The 16,042-nt window shown below is 42.8% G+C and overlaps 3 protein-coding genes across 5 annotated transcripts; 1 reads left to right on the top strand and 2 right to left on the bottom strand.

Annotated features, from left to right (window-relative positions):
- Positions 1–1,922: 1,922 nt before the first annotated feature.
- Positions 1,923–5,414, bottom strand: BCIN_11g05250 (hypothetical protein). The gene is made up of 11 exons (XM_024696058.1): positions 4,681–5,414; positions 4,370–4,449; positions 4,129–4,190; positions 3,877–3,953; positions 3,623–3,697; positions 3,308–3,532; positions 3,191–3,201; positions 2,987–3,098; positions 2,752–2,879; positions 2,457–2,618; positions 1,923–2,285 (listed from the first exon to the last, which is right to left on the bottom strand). The coding sequence occupies exons 1-11, from the start codon at positions 5,160–5,162 to the stop codon at positions 2,182–2,184; spliced, it is 1,518 nt and encodes a 505-aa protein (XP_024551861.1). The 5' UTR covers positions 5,163–5,414; the 3' UTR covers positions 1,923–2,181.
- A 2,897-nt stretch (positions 5,415–8,311) lies between these two features.
- On the bottom strand, positions 8,312–9,998 carry BCIN_11g05240 (hypothetical protein). Of its 3 annotated transcripts, XM_024696055.1 has the most exons (6): positions 9,904–9,998; positions 9,547–9,596; positions 9,180–9,258; positions 9,018–9,113; positions 8,837–8,958; positions 8,312–8,753 (listed from the first exon to the last, which is right to left on the bottom strand). In XM_024696055.1, the coding sequence occupies exons 3-6, from the start codon at positions 9,235–9,237 to the stop codon at positions 8,724–8,726; spliced, it is 306 nt and encodes a 101-aa protein (XP_024551858.1). In that variant the 5' UTR covers positions 9,238–9,258; positions 9,547–9,596; positions 9,904–9,998; the 3' UTR covers positions 8,312–8,723. The 3 variants fall into 3 exon arrangements, with proteins under 3 accessions (XP_024551858.1, XP_024551859.1, XP_024551860.1); XM_024696056.1 differs by lacking the exon at positions 9,904–9,998 and having other exon boundaries at positions 9,547–9,899; XM_024696057.1 differs by lacking the exons at positions 9,547–9,596; positions 9,904–9,998 and having other exon boundaries at positions 9,180–9,544.
- Positions 9,999–12,943: 2,945 nt separating this feature from the next.
- Bctim54 lies at positions 12,944–14,687 on the top strand. Its single transcript, XM_024696054.1, has 2 exons — positions 12,944–13,106; positions 13,161–14,687. The coding sequence occupies exons 1-2, from the start codon at positions 13,077–13,079 to the stop codon at positions 14,571–14,573; spliced, it is 1,443 nt and encodes a 480-aa protein (XP_024551857.1). The 5' UTR covers positions 12,944–13,076; the 3' UTR covers positions 14,574–14,687.
- The last annotated feature ends 1,355 nt before the right edge of the window (positions 14,688–16,042 follow it).

Raw genomic sequence — 16,042 nt, 5'->3', positions numbered from 1 at the left:
TCGAGATCACATCATAAAAACCTCAACATAATAATTATAATTTATTTATACTTCGCTAATAAGTTTTGCCTCTCTCAATATATGGGCCAGAAATAATTTTTTTAATTCTCTCCCAAAATGTGAATTCGAACTACTAGCGGTACTTGGAAATACTGTCACGTAATCACAAATTTATGAGGAACTGTCACGCGGCTAGAGAGACACCGTCCCTATGTATATCAGTTTCGATGTACAGAGTATAGGAAAGCCAGCTCATATTTCCCTTCCTCTATTCTTCCGTCTGCTCCGAGAGCTAGAGAATACTTGAGTATTTCACCCCCTGCATCCAAATCCGCTAAATCGATGGCATGGCTCTATATTGACTTTCTAATTCTTGATTACTGTATCACAGAGACACATACGCGGAACGAAATTGTGTGTAGATTCCGAACGAATGTGATAACCCTTCAATCTGTTAATAACAGCCAGATCATATTGACAAACCATCTACACCAAAGCTACTCAAAACTTTCCATCATGACACATACTCAACTACCAGCTAAAGTACACACTCTTAGCTGTATAAGTCACTACTCTCCAATAACAAGATTGACCCCTTCTACTCGAAGAGCTTAAATACATAACATAGTTCTCAAATACATACAGATATTCTACTATATACCCCTACTGAAATACAAAAATAACAAAAAAAAATGATATAATGAATATCTAGTACATTTGAATGGGGATTAAATTTTGATAAATGAGCCCCTCTATCGATGAATACTCGAGGAAGAATACAGAGATGTTTCTCTCACATCTATATACCCAAGATAAGAATTGAGATATGTAGTCCGGATATTTATTCTAGAGAATATAGTGCACACAATTATATACACAAGAAAACCAATCCTAACATCCACTTCAAGTTTTTGAAAGATCAAAGAAAACTAAACGGTGGTAATCCGATCCGTCGAAGTGAATCAATCTACTACCTCATCAAATGCTGGCCCCGTCCTATTTAGAATGGAATTGCGATGTTGAGAAGCGCAGTATGTGTAACCCAAGACCCAAAACCCAAACCCAAACCTCAGAATTCAGTCCAGAGACACATCAAATACCAATCAAGATAGAGCCACAGCAGCCAAGAAAATACGCTACAATACCCAAATTACATTCACATATGCAACTTCCCGTTCAGCATACTCACGCACCACATATACCACAAATCACAATCAATAAACAAACTTCATTACTTCCAAATTTCAAGCACAGTCTATTTGCTAGCTATATTTAGATAGGTAGGTAGGTAACAACAGCTCTGAGCGTTATGAGTTGGTTTCTCTCTTCATTGCCCATTCTTGAGTTAATTACAATTTACCAAGTTTTAAACCTCCATTGCATGTTCAAACCCATTTGGATATGAACTGCAACTCGCAAATATGATATATCCGCGACAGAGTAAGTGTTATCAATATCGACATCAACATCTTAACCAAAACACAACCTCACAACTTCAGAATAGAAATAAAAAAGAAAAAGAAAAAGAAAAAGAAAAAGAAAAAGAAAAATAGACAACAAAAACAAAATATCAAAGGAAAACATATCCTTCTCTGGGTATCATGAAATCATGACATCGTGGCATCGTGGAATCGCATCAGATACATCAAACACATGAAAAAGATTCCGGTATTCTGTGACTTATATTCCTTCTGAAATCCTTCTTTTTCCAGTCGTGTGTTCCGGAATTCCCATCACAATCCTCGGGATAAACAATATTTTTCCAAGGAAGCGAGAGAGAGAGAGAGACGAAAATAACAAAACAAGGAATATATCAAGGAAGCCTTCTCAAGAAGCAAAGCTACAGATATAGCAACTAACAGAGAGAATATCGAGAGTTCAGCATGATTTATGGATACTAAACATTGAATTCTGGAAAAAGATGGGGGGAAACGTATAGCATTACAATATCCATCATATTCATAATCCACCATTTCAAGGGAGAGCAAGGCAAAAAAAATCGAGAAATCGAGAGTGGTGGGAATCTCGTAGCGAGATTAAGAGCCCAGTGGGATTCAAGCTGGATACCCCTCAAAATTATGTACTAAAGGTCCGGAAATTTTCGCTCCATTCCGTTTCGTCACAAGACCAAGATCAAAAGCGGGTTTGGTTGTTGGATTACCCCATATACTAGATGAGTACCTATTGAAGTCCAGCCGATGCAGGCCTCGACAAATCTTCAATCGCGCGCTCGGATTCCGAGTCTGAATCTAGGGGGTAGAATATTCGTATGAATGCATCTGCTGCTATTCGATATGTTAGTCTTGATTCTCTCTTTCTCCTTGCTTCTCCATTTCTCCTTCTTCCTTCCTTTTTCCTTCATCTGCCGAAAGCCCCAATTAATTGAATCTCATTGCCAAAATCACAGGTCTACACAAAACACCAAATCTCAAAGAAAGAAAAAACCTTAAACATACCAGCTCCATGCACAAAATACAATTCAAACTCTCCATGTTTCCTCACCTGCGCACGTCTCGAATACTCATCACAAAAAACATAGAGATGCAAATCTTGGATCCAAACGCGATGACGCGAATGTCGGGCCAGCCAGGTATCAGAAGAGACTTGAAAATCTGTTACTGCGGAATTTTAGCGAGGATTTGGAGGGGGGTGTATAAAGTTAAGATTGAGTAAAATATACAAGATGCAGGGAAATCAAGAGGTGGGAAAAGTGAGTGAGGAAGGATTGAAGAGGGGAAAGGGAATTCATACTAAAAGCAGTCCAGATAGGACATTTTCTCAATTCTCCATTTGCAACTGCGGCGTGCAGTCGGAGGGTATGGGTTTGTTGATTTTCGTAGACGAAGAGAGAGTGGTGGAATCCATCGTCTACGATTTGACTATTACCATAATCTTGTTAGTGAGAAGTCTCGTTGCTACCCGCTAACTCGTATTCTCAATCCAGTTCCCCTGACTCTACCTCGCTGGAGTAAAAATAATCACCTACCCTTGAAAAATCTTTACTTCCCCAGCAATGATGTAATCATCTCTCGGTATCAGATTTGTGAGTTGAGAACGCGCTTTGAGTGCCACGAATGAGCAGTGGAAGAGCACCAATCCTATGATATTACATGGTTAATTCCCGAGGCGTCGTATTTTATGTTTATACCCTCGATGCAAGCGGATAATAGGACTACGGGAGAGTACTAACTTTGCCAAGTCCTTTCAAAAGAAAACAGTCAGTATATCCTCTCTAATTCTTGTCTCCCTGAGTTTCCCTTCATCATCGCTTCTCTGTCCAAACTTCAGCTGAGAAATCATCACTCACTTGAAAAATAGAGCCATCCAAACAGTCGGATGTTCCTTATACTCACTCCACCTCTTGAAACACAACGCACTTCCATATCCGCGGATACATAGCTCATGAACGCCAAAGGAAGAATAATGAGGATTATTTTGTTTGTCCATCCAGCGACAGAGTAAATGGGGGGATTGATGAAGTGCTGTATCGTCTAGATAGAGGGTTACGGAAAGGTGGTTTTTGTCAAAGGGTCTGGATTGTTAGTGTGGATTGAACTGACGAAGGGAGTTAAAGGAATGTTGGAGCTGGAAGATCAGAGAGAAGAGAAAACGTAAGACTTACAATTTAAACAAAACTTTTGATTGCGGAGGGATACCCAATTTCATAAGATTCATCGATGGACCCCAACATCTCGATCTATATCCGTCCCATCAGTCAACCATTGTGATTTCTATGAACACCCCCCTCCACGCTTACACAATATCATACTTGACACCACATCACATGTCCAACATCCCTCCCTCCATGCAACCAGAAAATCACCAAGCCAAACGAGAGAAGAAAAAAAGAAGAAGAAGAAGAAGAAATCAACATACTCTCGTCTATGTTTCAAAAGTGTTTGCGAAAGCGGTTGCGCATGATCATCAAAGATTTTTTCCGCCCAGTGACGTCTCTAAACATCAACGTCATTAACACGCCACCTCCTTACATTCTTTCTTCCCATTTCCCTCTCCTAACACTTCGCTTCTCTTCTCTTCTCTTCTCCTCTCATCCCTTCGCCAGACACAAGATTCCCAGCAGAAAACTCCAAAGTCCAACCCAACATACCAAGAAATTCGCTTACATACCTCAATATCCATAAGATTTGGCTGTGCAGGAGCAAGATGCGGCTGTACGGGGATGGGAGGTGCTAGCATCACAGATTTGGGGGTTAATCGATTGATACACAATCACCATTTCACCTAGACATTATGAGAAAGAAAGAAAAGAATATTACTGATCTCAGAGCGATGCGATGCGAGGCGAGGCGATGCGATGCGATGCAATAAGCAGAAAAGATAAATCGAAAGATGTCTCGAGAAAACATACCAGGAATCCCTCTCAGAGCCCTCAGCCTTAAGATTCTCAAGCGCAGCAATTCCAGCGTCGTGGGATCGTAAGTGGGAGATCTGTATGCTGACTGTCGTTACCACCATCCATCCATCCATCCATCCAATCGATTTCTTTCCTATCTCAGCTCTCCCACCATCCACCAATCCCACCACCCCACCGATCTAGAGCTAGAACTAAAACCAGGACTAGTACTCTCACCCCTCCAAGCTTCTCGTTCCGTTTCGCTTCCCGCCTGGGACGAGACCAAAAAAAAAAAAAAAAAAAAAAAAAAAAACTCCTTCACTCACCTACTCAACAATCTCACACACTGCACCAGAAAATCCACATACATAACAAACCGTAAAGCCAACGACATACCCCCCTGTTCATTCAAGCGTTCATGCATCAACATCCACTTCATCCGAATGGACCAATCGTCACAAAGCAGAAACGCCAGCATATCCCTCAGCGTTTTTTGCAAACACGGTAGAATGACGGTCAAATAATACACGACGACGGGAACGCGCAATCTGTAGATCGGGAAGAGATCGTGCAGGTCGCGCAGGAGACGCGATGATTGCTCGACGTGGCGGAGGATGGCCGTGATGATTTCGTGGTCTGGGATGCTGGGGGGATCGGGGTGGGAGAGGGAGGGGGAGTGTGGATGGGGAGAGGAGGAGGAAATAAGGGGGGTGGGTGAGGAGGTTAGATGGGTGCGGATTTTGAGGAGTTCGATGGCGACGGCGTCGGCGCGGGCGGCTTCGCGCCAACATCCGGATAGCTCCTCCATGCTTCGATTGCTGAGGTATGGGGCTGGAACGACATTAAGTTGTGGTGATGCGATTGATGGAGATGTTGAAATTGGGGAGTGGAGATGTGTACTCGATCAATGAGTTATTATTCCATGTAGTAAGTTCAGAAGTTCATTATATGTTGTCAAGTGTGAACTGGGATTCGAATGAATCTCGACTCAAAATGAAGTGAAATGAAATAAATATGTCATATCATATCATATCAATTGAAGAAGCAGAACTGAAGCTTCGAAAAAGAAGAAAAAGTGGAGTATGGTTCTCGAATAACATCGAACCAATTCATACATCCATACACACATGCATACATATATGTACATACCAACCCTACCTACACAGACCGACAGAACAATAAAAGCACCTATCCCCTCCCCTCAAAAATCCCGAACAACTCGAAAAACCAACCACCCGCCGCTCTGCAGATGAATAGACAAATAGCATAACTCGCAGGTGGGCGAATCTACAACCTCAGAAGCACGACGACTGACGTGTCAAAACCCATTGGAATAAGTGAACTATCGTGTCATGAAATTTCCCCTCTTCTAATCTTCCATCAAGCCGATTCTGTGCATTGATTCATTGGCGATTCTCCGTTCACATACTGCAGACGCGTACAGTTACCAAGGAATAATTATCTTTTCTTGCATGATCAATTCTAGCCAGTAAAACATACTTAAAGCTTCCAATCTCTTCGGGTTGTTGTATGTGTTTGTGTATATGTAGGTATGTGTGATAATGGTCAAAGCATAATCATGCATGAACTCTCCGTCCGAACGAACCAGATTTCTCCAAACTCGAAGCGATTGAGTTGAGTTGCATTGACCAAATCAACATGTATTCATCAACGGGATATATTTGTGGATAAATGCCTATCGATGAATGATTGTCAATCGCCACTTGTGCAATTGTAATGCCACGATAGAAGAAGTGGCACAAAGCCTCGACAACATTTTTCTGCCCAAGTGGTAGAATAATCACGACGAGCGAATCGCACAAGGCTGACTTTGTGGTTACGGCTGATGACACGGAATGGTGTTCTTATTGTCAAACCGAGGCCGAGACCACATCCGATACTCATCGGCTTCACACATGGATTCTTGATATTAACGTTACTTGAGGATTCCAATCGATCAATCAATCAATCAACAATCGCAGAATTAAACTTCCCTTCTTGTTCTCGAAATGGAAAAAAAATCCCTCTGTGTGGGCTCCTCTAAGAGATCAATCAAGTCTACCATCCATCCTATCTCTCCACTCAGACAGAAGAAAGAGAACAATGTACTCAGGTACCCGAATCGAATCCGCATCCCGCAAACGTTCCCATAGATATCAATCATGCAGTGTTCCATGCAACATTTATCCCACGCCAACGATGTCCGTCGGGAAACCTTCCTCGATGATTTGTTTCGATAGTGTGTATCCTATGCAGTGATGAAACCATGGAGATTTCAAAAAACAAAACAAAAAATTAAAAAAACTTAACAATATGAGAGTCCTTTCTAGACCAGACTCGACTCGACTCATGAAAATCAAATCAATTGCAACTCACTTAAGTAACAACCGTATCCGCCTTCAACATCAAATAGAGACAAACGCATGCCTAGGTACATATACATACATACCATCCATCCCAATCAATCCCAATCAATCCACCAACATACGCGTACAAGATGACAGAACTTAACTTAACAAGAAACTCTCTTCCGTGCTCCACGCCGACCGAATAATGATCGAGGAAGGACAGCTAGAGATACTTATTCCAATCCAATCCAGTGCCACTCACTCGCGACGATAAATCTTCATGTTATCATATCATCAAATCATGCAACCAGCAAATCCCATCACTTCCGCTCAAATTTACTACCAACCATCAACACAACACCAACACCAACACCAACATCAAACAAAAATAAAAACAAAAACAAAAACAAAAAACAACTCAAAAACCCCAAAACCTCCAGACCATAGATACACACACCATCTCTATCCATCACAGGCAGCACTAGCATACCATCTCAAACCATCTCAAACCATCTCATCCCATCTCTCATTCTCATCTCGTTCTCACGAGTATATATACCACGTATCATCGAGCACTCACTCAGACACAATCCAAAGATGCATCGCATCCCATCCCATCCTCCCCCATGATTTCTCAATGCTCATCTACTGTATCCTTTTGATTTCCCCTCCTCTCTGCATTTCCAGCACAAACCTCAAAAACCGCACCCTCATCCTCGCCGCTCTTATACCCTTAATACTAATCAATCAATCAATCAATCAATCAATCAGCCAGTCTCAATCTCAATCTCAATCTCAGTCTCCCTCTCAATCTCAATCTCAATCTCAATCTCAATCTCTTCAAGTCCCCAGAGATTCATACACAATCTTACCCTTGCCTGCCTGCCTACCTACCTACCTACCTACCTAGATAGAAAGATATATATATATATATATATATATATATATAATATCCATCTCCCTCTCAATCTCCTCAGCCCCCTCCCACAAATCCCCTCTCCTCAAATCTACCTCCAAGAAAAGATCTAATCTTCTCTATCCAGCTCCATCTCCATCTCCATCTCCATCTCCATCTCCATCTCCATCTCCATCTCCATCTCCATCTCCATCTCCATCTCCATCTCCATCCATCCCATTCCACTCCCCTCTCTTCAATCCACTTCATTCCCCTCAATCCAACCCAATTCCCATAAACGCCCCTTCAACACTCTATGAATACTCTATCAACATTCTATCAATACCTCAAAGAAAGAAAGAAACTCCCCCTTCCGTCCCCGCCCCGAAAAGAAAAGAAACGAGAAGAAAAATGCACAAATACAACTTCTTACCATCTCTCTCTACACCCACCTCACTTCAGCTGACAAGGCTGTAAGGCAAAATGTCTCAGATCCTTCGAGTCTCGAATCTCGCCTTCCCGTTTCGCCCGTTTCATTTCGTTTTGCAAATCCGATTGCGAGTGCGCCCATGGATCGATCGAGTATTGAGTCTCATCACGTTCCACCGTGCATTGTAAAAAAGAAGATTGTTTGCAAACCATCACAATACATTATTCGCATCTCATTTTTAACTCAACATCACATTTCATCACATCACACTTAAAATCACAGCCTGATCAAATGAGAAGATTTAGAATACAAACGATATCATTGTTACACGCAATTGGTTGTAGAAATTTACCATGATCTTATCTCTTGTCCTAGACCTATCTAGACAGACCTAGACTTTGACCTAGACCAGACCAGACCAGACCATAAAAAATCCGTCGATAGCAAAAAACGATACCGTAAGATCATCATCCGATATGAAAAGGAAAACGGCAACATGTGCACAAGTTGATCATCCCATTCCCCTGTCAAAACATAACACCCCAGCCCAAATGAAAAGCAGAAAAGATAACCCCGGAGAACCTCCCAACTTGTATGATTATGTCATCTTTGATAGTGATGGTCGGATAGGTAGCTATCAAGACTATCATTTGTCGAGATGAAGTGATTGAAAGTTTGAGTGATTAAAAGAAATCTCTAAGAAGACTCTTCCTCCTCGGCATCGGCCTGTAACGTGTATTGTTTAGCTCAATGTTCCTTTCCCATAGAATTTGCTGCTTGATAGCATTGATACGCACTGTAAGACTTACGTTGTAATTGGCCTTCTCCTCTTCGTAACGTTTCTTGTCCTTGGCAGCAGACTCCTCGTAAGGACCTCTTTGCTTCTCGTTCAAGGCCTTCCAGCGTTCACCGAGAACCTTTCCGACTTGGCCTATAAGGTTGCTATGTCAGTGATGCCATGGCAAGTGTGATGCAGGAATGGGAACGTACCGAAAGAGATTCCGGGGTTCTCCTCACGAACGTTATCACGTTGTTCGTTGGCGAAGAACATGTATGCAGAAAGTCCACGCTTTGGTGCGTTGGGGTCTATACAAGAACGAGTCAGTACATGAGGGTCCGTAAGTGGAAGCTCACGAGCAGGAGTCAACATACCCTTCTTCTTCTTCTCAGTCTTCTTGGCAGCACGCTTGGGAGCCTTTTCCTTTGGCATGTTGAATTAAGTGAAATGGGTCTAATTGGGAAGAATTAAAGTCAGCACGATTGATGGAAATGTTTATGCGACCGTAATAAATTTGCGACGATGAGTATGGAAGGTGGTTGTGGTTGAGGCCAAAGTGGTCAAAAATGCACGAGCAAGCGGTTGACGATTTGGTGGTGACAGCGCGTTGTGAGGGTGTTGTAGTATTTGGGGATCGAGGTGTGAATAAAGTGCCAGGTGAATGCAGTCGCAAAGCTCACAACTTCCGTACGGCGTGGAATTTGCAAGTGGTGATGGATTGAAATGAAAGGGAAAACTCACATCTAAATGGATTTATAAAGTGACGACAGTTATTAACTGGCGTGGTGGATCTAAAACGCGATGAAATTGAATCAGCGGAATTGTTCGTCGGGTACGTAAGTGTGAGAGGGCGAGGGGACGCAACGATATCGCGACGCAGAGACGACGCGCCGATGAAGTTGAAAAGAGAAGCAATTGTATTGGAGGATGGCGAGCGTGAAAAGAAGTACCAATAGATCGAAGGGCGATTGAAACGTCGACTTTTTTGTGTAAATAAAATCGCGTTCTCACGAGGAGCAGAATGCTGCGACTCAAGAGCAGGGAAATTGATATGAAGATACCGCCAGAGCAGGAGGAGGAGAATTGTCTTTTGCTTACCAGAGAAGTTGTTGTGTGTGATTTTGCGTGTACAGAGTTCGCAGGTAGAGATTTGGTGAGGAAAAGAAGTAGGAGAGGAATTTAGGTGGGTGATCCAATTTTTGCGGGCATTTCAAACTGTAGGGGAAAAAAAAGCAAGAGCCGTGGATGGATGAGCGTATGATTTGATTAATTCGCTTGATCGTGTTTTCCGCGCGTGTCATTGGCTCGACGTCCGTTTCCATGCATTCCTAGCATTTTCGAGCATGTCATGTCCATGTCTTCCTAGTGATTCTTTGGCCCTTTCCACCCTTTTCCAAGTTAAGTCACAACTGCTACCACGGGAGGACTAGGCACAGAGCGTGAGCGTGCGTGAGTGTGTGTATGTGTGTGTGAGTGTGTGTGTGTGTGTGAGTGTGTGTGCGTGTGTGCGTGTATGTATGTAGGAGCATGTCGGTATCATTACTAGATGTGAATATTTGTATGTAGATATGTGATCCGTAGTATGTATGAGTGAAGCCATGAGTGAGTGAGTGACGAACAATGAAAGAAAGGAGAGCTTCCCCTCAACGTCGTCAACCCATCATCACGGACACATGTGAATTGAAGTTCAAAACTAATACACACATGCTCACGTCGGTAACAATCAATCACGATTCGATGAGGATATACAATACACCGTATCGCTGAAAGACGTGATAACGATGTGAGTGACCACAACTTTTATATCGATCGACGGCGTACCCAGGTGCTTTGTCTACCTATGTATCCTACTTATTACATCCTGGGTATCTGCACACGTTACATTTTGGTCAGGGCAGCTTCTTTATTTGTATTTGTATTTGTATTTGTATTTGTATTTGTATTTGTATCTGTATCTGTATCTGTATCTGTATCTGTATCTGTATGTACAGAGACAGAGAGAGAGAGAAATAGAAATCATCATCATCATTCTTCCTCTTCCTCTCCCTCTTACTCTTACTCTTACTCTTACTCTTACTCTCCCTCGTATGTTACATCATCAATCACTCTCTCCTGTTTCTCTCCCTTGCCTGAACTTACTTCCCTCGTTTTCTCCCGTAGGATGCTCCATGCAATAGCCAATAGCTCATAGCTCATAGCTCACAGCGATTCGCCCTTGGAGCTCTTATCCTATCCTCCGTGTATCCTAGGCAGAAAATCAAAAAAACGGTACTACCCAGGTACGATTATCCCAGCCCAGCCCAGCCCACAGCCCAAAAGTAAAAATGCAAGTGGAGTTGAGTTTCGTCGCTCTCGCTCTTGCCGTCTGGAAATTGATGTGTGTGGCTCTGGCTCTGGCTCTGTTCTCCTCTCCTACCGATTTTCCGATGCTATCCTCTTTATGGTGCGGTGAAATCACGAGGATGGACACGGAGGGAGGTGGTGGAAGGAAGCACCGCGAGAGAGCCTTTGCCACTTCTTCGACAACAAACAACAAACAACAAAGACTCTGCTGCTTGGCCCCTTCCGGGCAACGGTGGATTTTCTCCCTTCTTTCTTTCAATGCCAGCCTGCAACAACACGACGCTTTCAGTCACTTTGATATCACGTGCCGATAAGCTTTTCCCGGAATAGCTTAATGCAAGATGTTAAGGGGATCTCTGGGATTCTAGCTTTAAAAATAGAAGGTTCGATAAGAGATCAACACAGACACAGACACAGACAGCAGGTCCAAGGTTATTGATTCTTCACTTGTTCCAGATTTCCTTTCCTTGAATCACATAGTACGTACCGGTCCTCTGTGTGGTGTGGCCTTCCTTCTTCGTCTGATGTCTTTCTTGTCCCCCGTACTGAATCTGACCTTGCGTGCTTGTGCTTATGAGGAGACTCGAAAGCAGAAATCGAATGAAGTGATGGGAAAGAAAAATCAGATGAAAACCCCCCTCCCCCTTCCCTTCCCTTCCCTTCTCTTCTTGTCCCCCTTTCAATGCCCAATATTCCGTCGTATTCCACTCTGTTCCGTCGTACTGTTCCATTGTTATTATTACTGTTTGCTATTATATTATGTTGTTGACAACTGGCTTCACCATTTGGTCTCCGCATATCTCGGCATAACACACACTCTCTTCCTTCCCTTGAAAAGCTGCATGTGGTGGCCGCATAAGACAGAAGAAGGACAAGGGAGATGGGGAGCATGGGAAATGTAATGTGCAATGTGCAATGTCACCAGCAGAAAAGCCGGTCCAACACTCTCCACCACCCATTCTTTGCGTAGGTATCTCTCATGTAGGGTGGCAGCTTACTTTTCATTAGTTTGCTACGCCTTTTGGATTGTCTGAGTCTGAGCATGATTAATACTTGCTTTGCACTACTGTTAGGTGCAATACGTGCGACAACTTATTACGAAGCGGTAGAATTGGATCCCCCCCCCCCCTTTCCTCCCCACAAGAAACACATGTAGTAAGAAACTTTGGTGGCTTATTGAAAAGTTGGCTTTGGTTACAAGGTAGCTTGACTTGACTCTGCTTGACTTTGCCTCACTTGACTGTACACCACTTGCCCGCGCTTGTCAATCTCATCGATCTCATCAGTCCCAATGGTGTTGTAGCATTAAGGTTCATGGGCCTCCCCGATGATAGCGGTAACCCGGTGAAGACTAAAAGATCCGTTACCCAACCTACCCTTTTGATGCTGATAGCACCGACTGGGAGCGGGAATGGCCTTGCCCCCTTTGCCCGGCGCCAATATGAATCACATTGCAAAGACTAAAGTGTACAATCATGGTATGATCACAACAAACCATATGGTGGTGGGCGAATCGTAGCATCTAAGGACCGCAAGTCATCTTCATACCTGCCTCTACCTAGCACCTAGATCGCTACGGAGGAGTACGGTTACATGATTGTTATGTTGAATCACGTCCACTGGCAAGGTTACGATGGGCCACGGTGGACGGAAAATGCAGCTCGTTCTTCATCCGGCCTTGCGAACTCGGATCTCCAGAATGCCAAGACCATCCCATTACTCTGGGTCTGAGAGTCTTATCGATAAGAGCTGGGCTCTCATCACGTGTGCTCGGCGAAATATTGGTCCGGCTTCTGAAAAAGATTCAAACCCAAGCAAAGAAATATTGGTCCAGCAGTGATATATCCAAGAGCAATTGCTCAAAACACACGGGAGCACTTGGATTTTCAGTCTCACGGTTGGAAGAGATATACACTCATTTCACCATAATGTCAGACTCGAAAGTGCCCGAGGCAGACGTAAGTTCCCTCCATGAAGATTTACATGGAGAGCTTAAACTAACAAGATCTTAGAAGCCAGCTTCTGCTACAAATGCAGAAGTTAAAGTCGATGCAAAAGCTGCGGCGAAGCAAAAACCACCCAATCCTATGTGGAAATACTTGGGATTCGGCGAAAATTTCAGACCCAGAGTTCCTTCCCGCAACTGGATGATATTCCTCTCCATTACTGGATCTTTCACAGCAGCCGTCATCTACGATAAGAGGGAAAAGAAGAGAGCGCAGAGAAAATGGTGTAAATTGGTGGAACATATTGCGAAAGAGCCTCTAGGGGATTCTCGTACTATGCCAAGGAAACTTACTGTCTTCCTCGAAGGGCCTCCAACTGACGGATTACGGATTGCGCAAGATCATTTCAAGGAATACGTTAAGCCTATATTGGTAGCTTCAGGTTTGGATTGGGAATTTATTCAGGGAAGGAAAGAGGGAGATATTCGAGCGGAATTGGCGGAGAAGATTCGTAATGCAAGATTACCATTTGAGGAGAGTAAAGAGGGACAGGATCCTATTTTATCGACAAGGAAAAATGCTGGGATTAAAGAGTTTGATGGGCCAAGAGGTGATATAGTACTTGGACGACATACGTGGAAAGAATATATCAGGGGTGTACATGAAGGTTGGTTAGGTCCATTAACCGAACCCCCTACGCCTGTGGCAGAGAGTCCAGAAGTAGCAGAAACCCCAGCTCCAACCTCAGACGCCGAAACTCCAGTCGATTCCCTCTTAGGAAAAACAATCCACACCAGCGCTAATTCCGATCCCTCTAAATCCGAAGATTCGTCATCTTCTACGACTCCAAGTCCTGAAGAAAAACCAGCCGAGGAAAAGAAAGAAAAGCCATCACACCTACCCCCCTTCATCTCAACCTCAGACTACGCATCCGCAACCCTCCCCTCATCTTGCCCTGCAGAACTAGACCCTTCAGCCGCAATCTCCTTCCCTCATATCCTCGGCTTTCTCAATACCCCCACCCGTCTCCGTCGTTTCCTTAATCGTCGCTATCTCGCCGATCAAATCGGTCGCGATACTGCTGCTATCATCCTCGCTACCTATCGTCCCTATCACGATTCTAATTCCTCATCTGAATCTACAGAATCCGAATCTCCAGAATCAGAACAAGCCACCCTCCTAAAAGAAGAGGAGAAAGAATGGCATAAATCTATTCGCACTCGTACCCCTACAGAACCAGAGAGAACATGGTTAGAACCCATTGTTTTGGATCAGAGAATCGCTTCTCGAATGCGCAAAGCTGAATTGACAGCTGAAGAAGAAGAGAAGGCGAAAAAGATAGTAGTTAGCGAGGAAGAGGTAGAGGGTTGGATTAAAGGTGGATTGAGGAGTTTAGGACGTTCTGGAATGACCTGGTTTGCAGGTGACAAGGAGAAGAAACCATGGGAACAGGGAAATGAAGGAGAGGAAAATGAATGATGAGAAACATGAGGATTGAAGAAACTAAAAGGGTAAGTAGACCTTGTATGATCATTACGAATAGGTAATGTGTGTATGATCTGATAAATGGATGGGAATACCATATCATGTGTACAGCACTCTCCCCTTTTTTTTTGCATGAGGAATATCTTGTTTGGTAGACAAGGCTAGGCTTGGAAAACATAAAAGGATTAGAAGGTTATTTCCTTGTGTATGCTTGCTTTGTACAATAGTGTGTTGTATGTGTTTTATGTGTTGTATTGTACAGTATCATGCATGCATGCATTATAAATAATACCCTTCTCTGCAAATCAAACGAAACTAAATTAAATATTAATATCTATATCAATATATATGTGTGTGTGTGTTTGTTTGTTTGTTTGTTATATCATTCATTTGTTACTTGGTTACTTACTTACTTGGTTGTTTACCTGGTTGTTTACTTACTCACTTACTCACTTATCTATCCATTTCCATAACCAGCGATTTGAATTTGAATCAATATGAGGACTTGCTTCCTTTCTTTCTTTGTATGGAATTTCTTTGTATAATATTTCTTTATTTGATAATGGATTTTACAGTACTTCGATTTAGTATTGTTTGTATGTATGTGGGTGTGTAGGTAGGTAGGTATATGGGTGGGTGTGTATATTTGGTATGATGGATAGGTGGATGGGTGGATGGATGGATGAATTAGTGAGATAAATGGATTAGTGGGAGGTGGATAGGATAGGAGATGGATGGTTTGGATTTGGATGATTTGCATGATTTGGAGTTAGATGGCTGGAGAAGGGGAAGGGGAAGGGGGAGGGGAAGGGGAGATGGATGAGAGATGAATGATTTGCATGATTTGCATGATTTGGAGTTAGATGGCTGGAGAAAGAAAAGGGGGAAGGAAGAGAAGGGTTACAGGGTTTTGTAGATAGAAAAGGAAAGGATGGAATAGAAGAAGAGAGGAAGGGAAAGTAGGATACATATATATGATTTGAATGATATAATATTTGTGTTTTATTTGAGAGTGGTATTTATATTTCGGTAGGTCATATTCGAGATATTCCTCAATTTTCAATAAGAATACGTAGCTATTCGATATTGGGTGTTCGAGTTTCAATATCTCTACATATATAAAAATTCCCTTCTCTTTTTTTTGGTTGAAGTTTTTGAGAATTCATTAGATGAGAGTTATTATTCGTTGGGGGGTGAGGAGGGGGGGTTCTTATCTTTTGGGGGATAAGTAGGATGAGATGGGGGTGGAGATGTAAAGTTTGAAATATTTTGTGTTTTATGATATGTATATGTTTTATATGAGATTAGAAGTGTAGAAATTAAAGATGTTGAAGAGCTGGATAGATAAATGGATGGGAATCAATGAATGTGAGAGAGAGAGTGTGTGTGTGTATGTGAGAGAGTGAGAGAGATGTATGGACGAGTATTGCGATCTTTTGTATGCTGTAATTGTAATATAGACT

Source organism: Botrytis cinerea, chromosome 11 (genome assembly GCF_000143535.2).
Source record: "Botrytis cinerea B05.10 chromosome 11, complete sequence".
Lineage (NCBI taxonomy): Eukaryota > Fungi > Ascomycota > Leotiomycetes > Helotiales > Sclerotiniaceae > Botrytis > Botrytis cinerea.
This window is presented reverse-complemented; position numbering and strand designations above follow the sequence as displayed.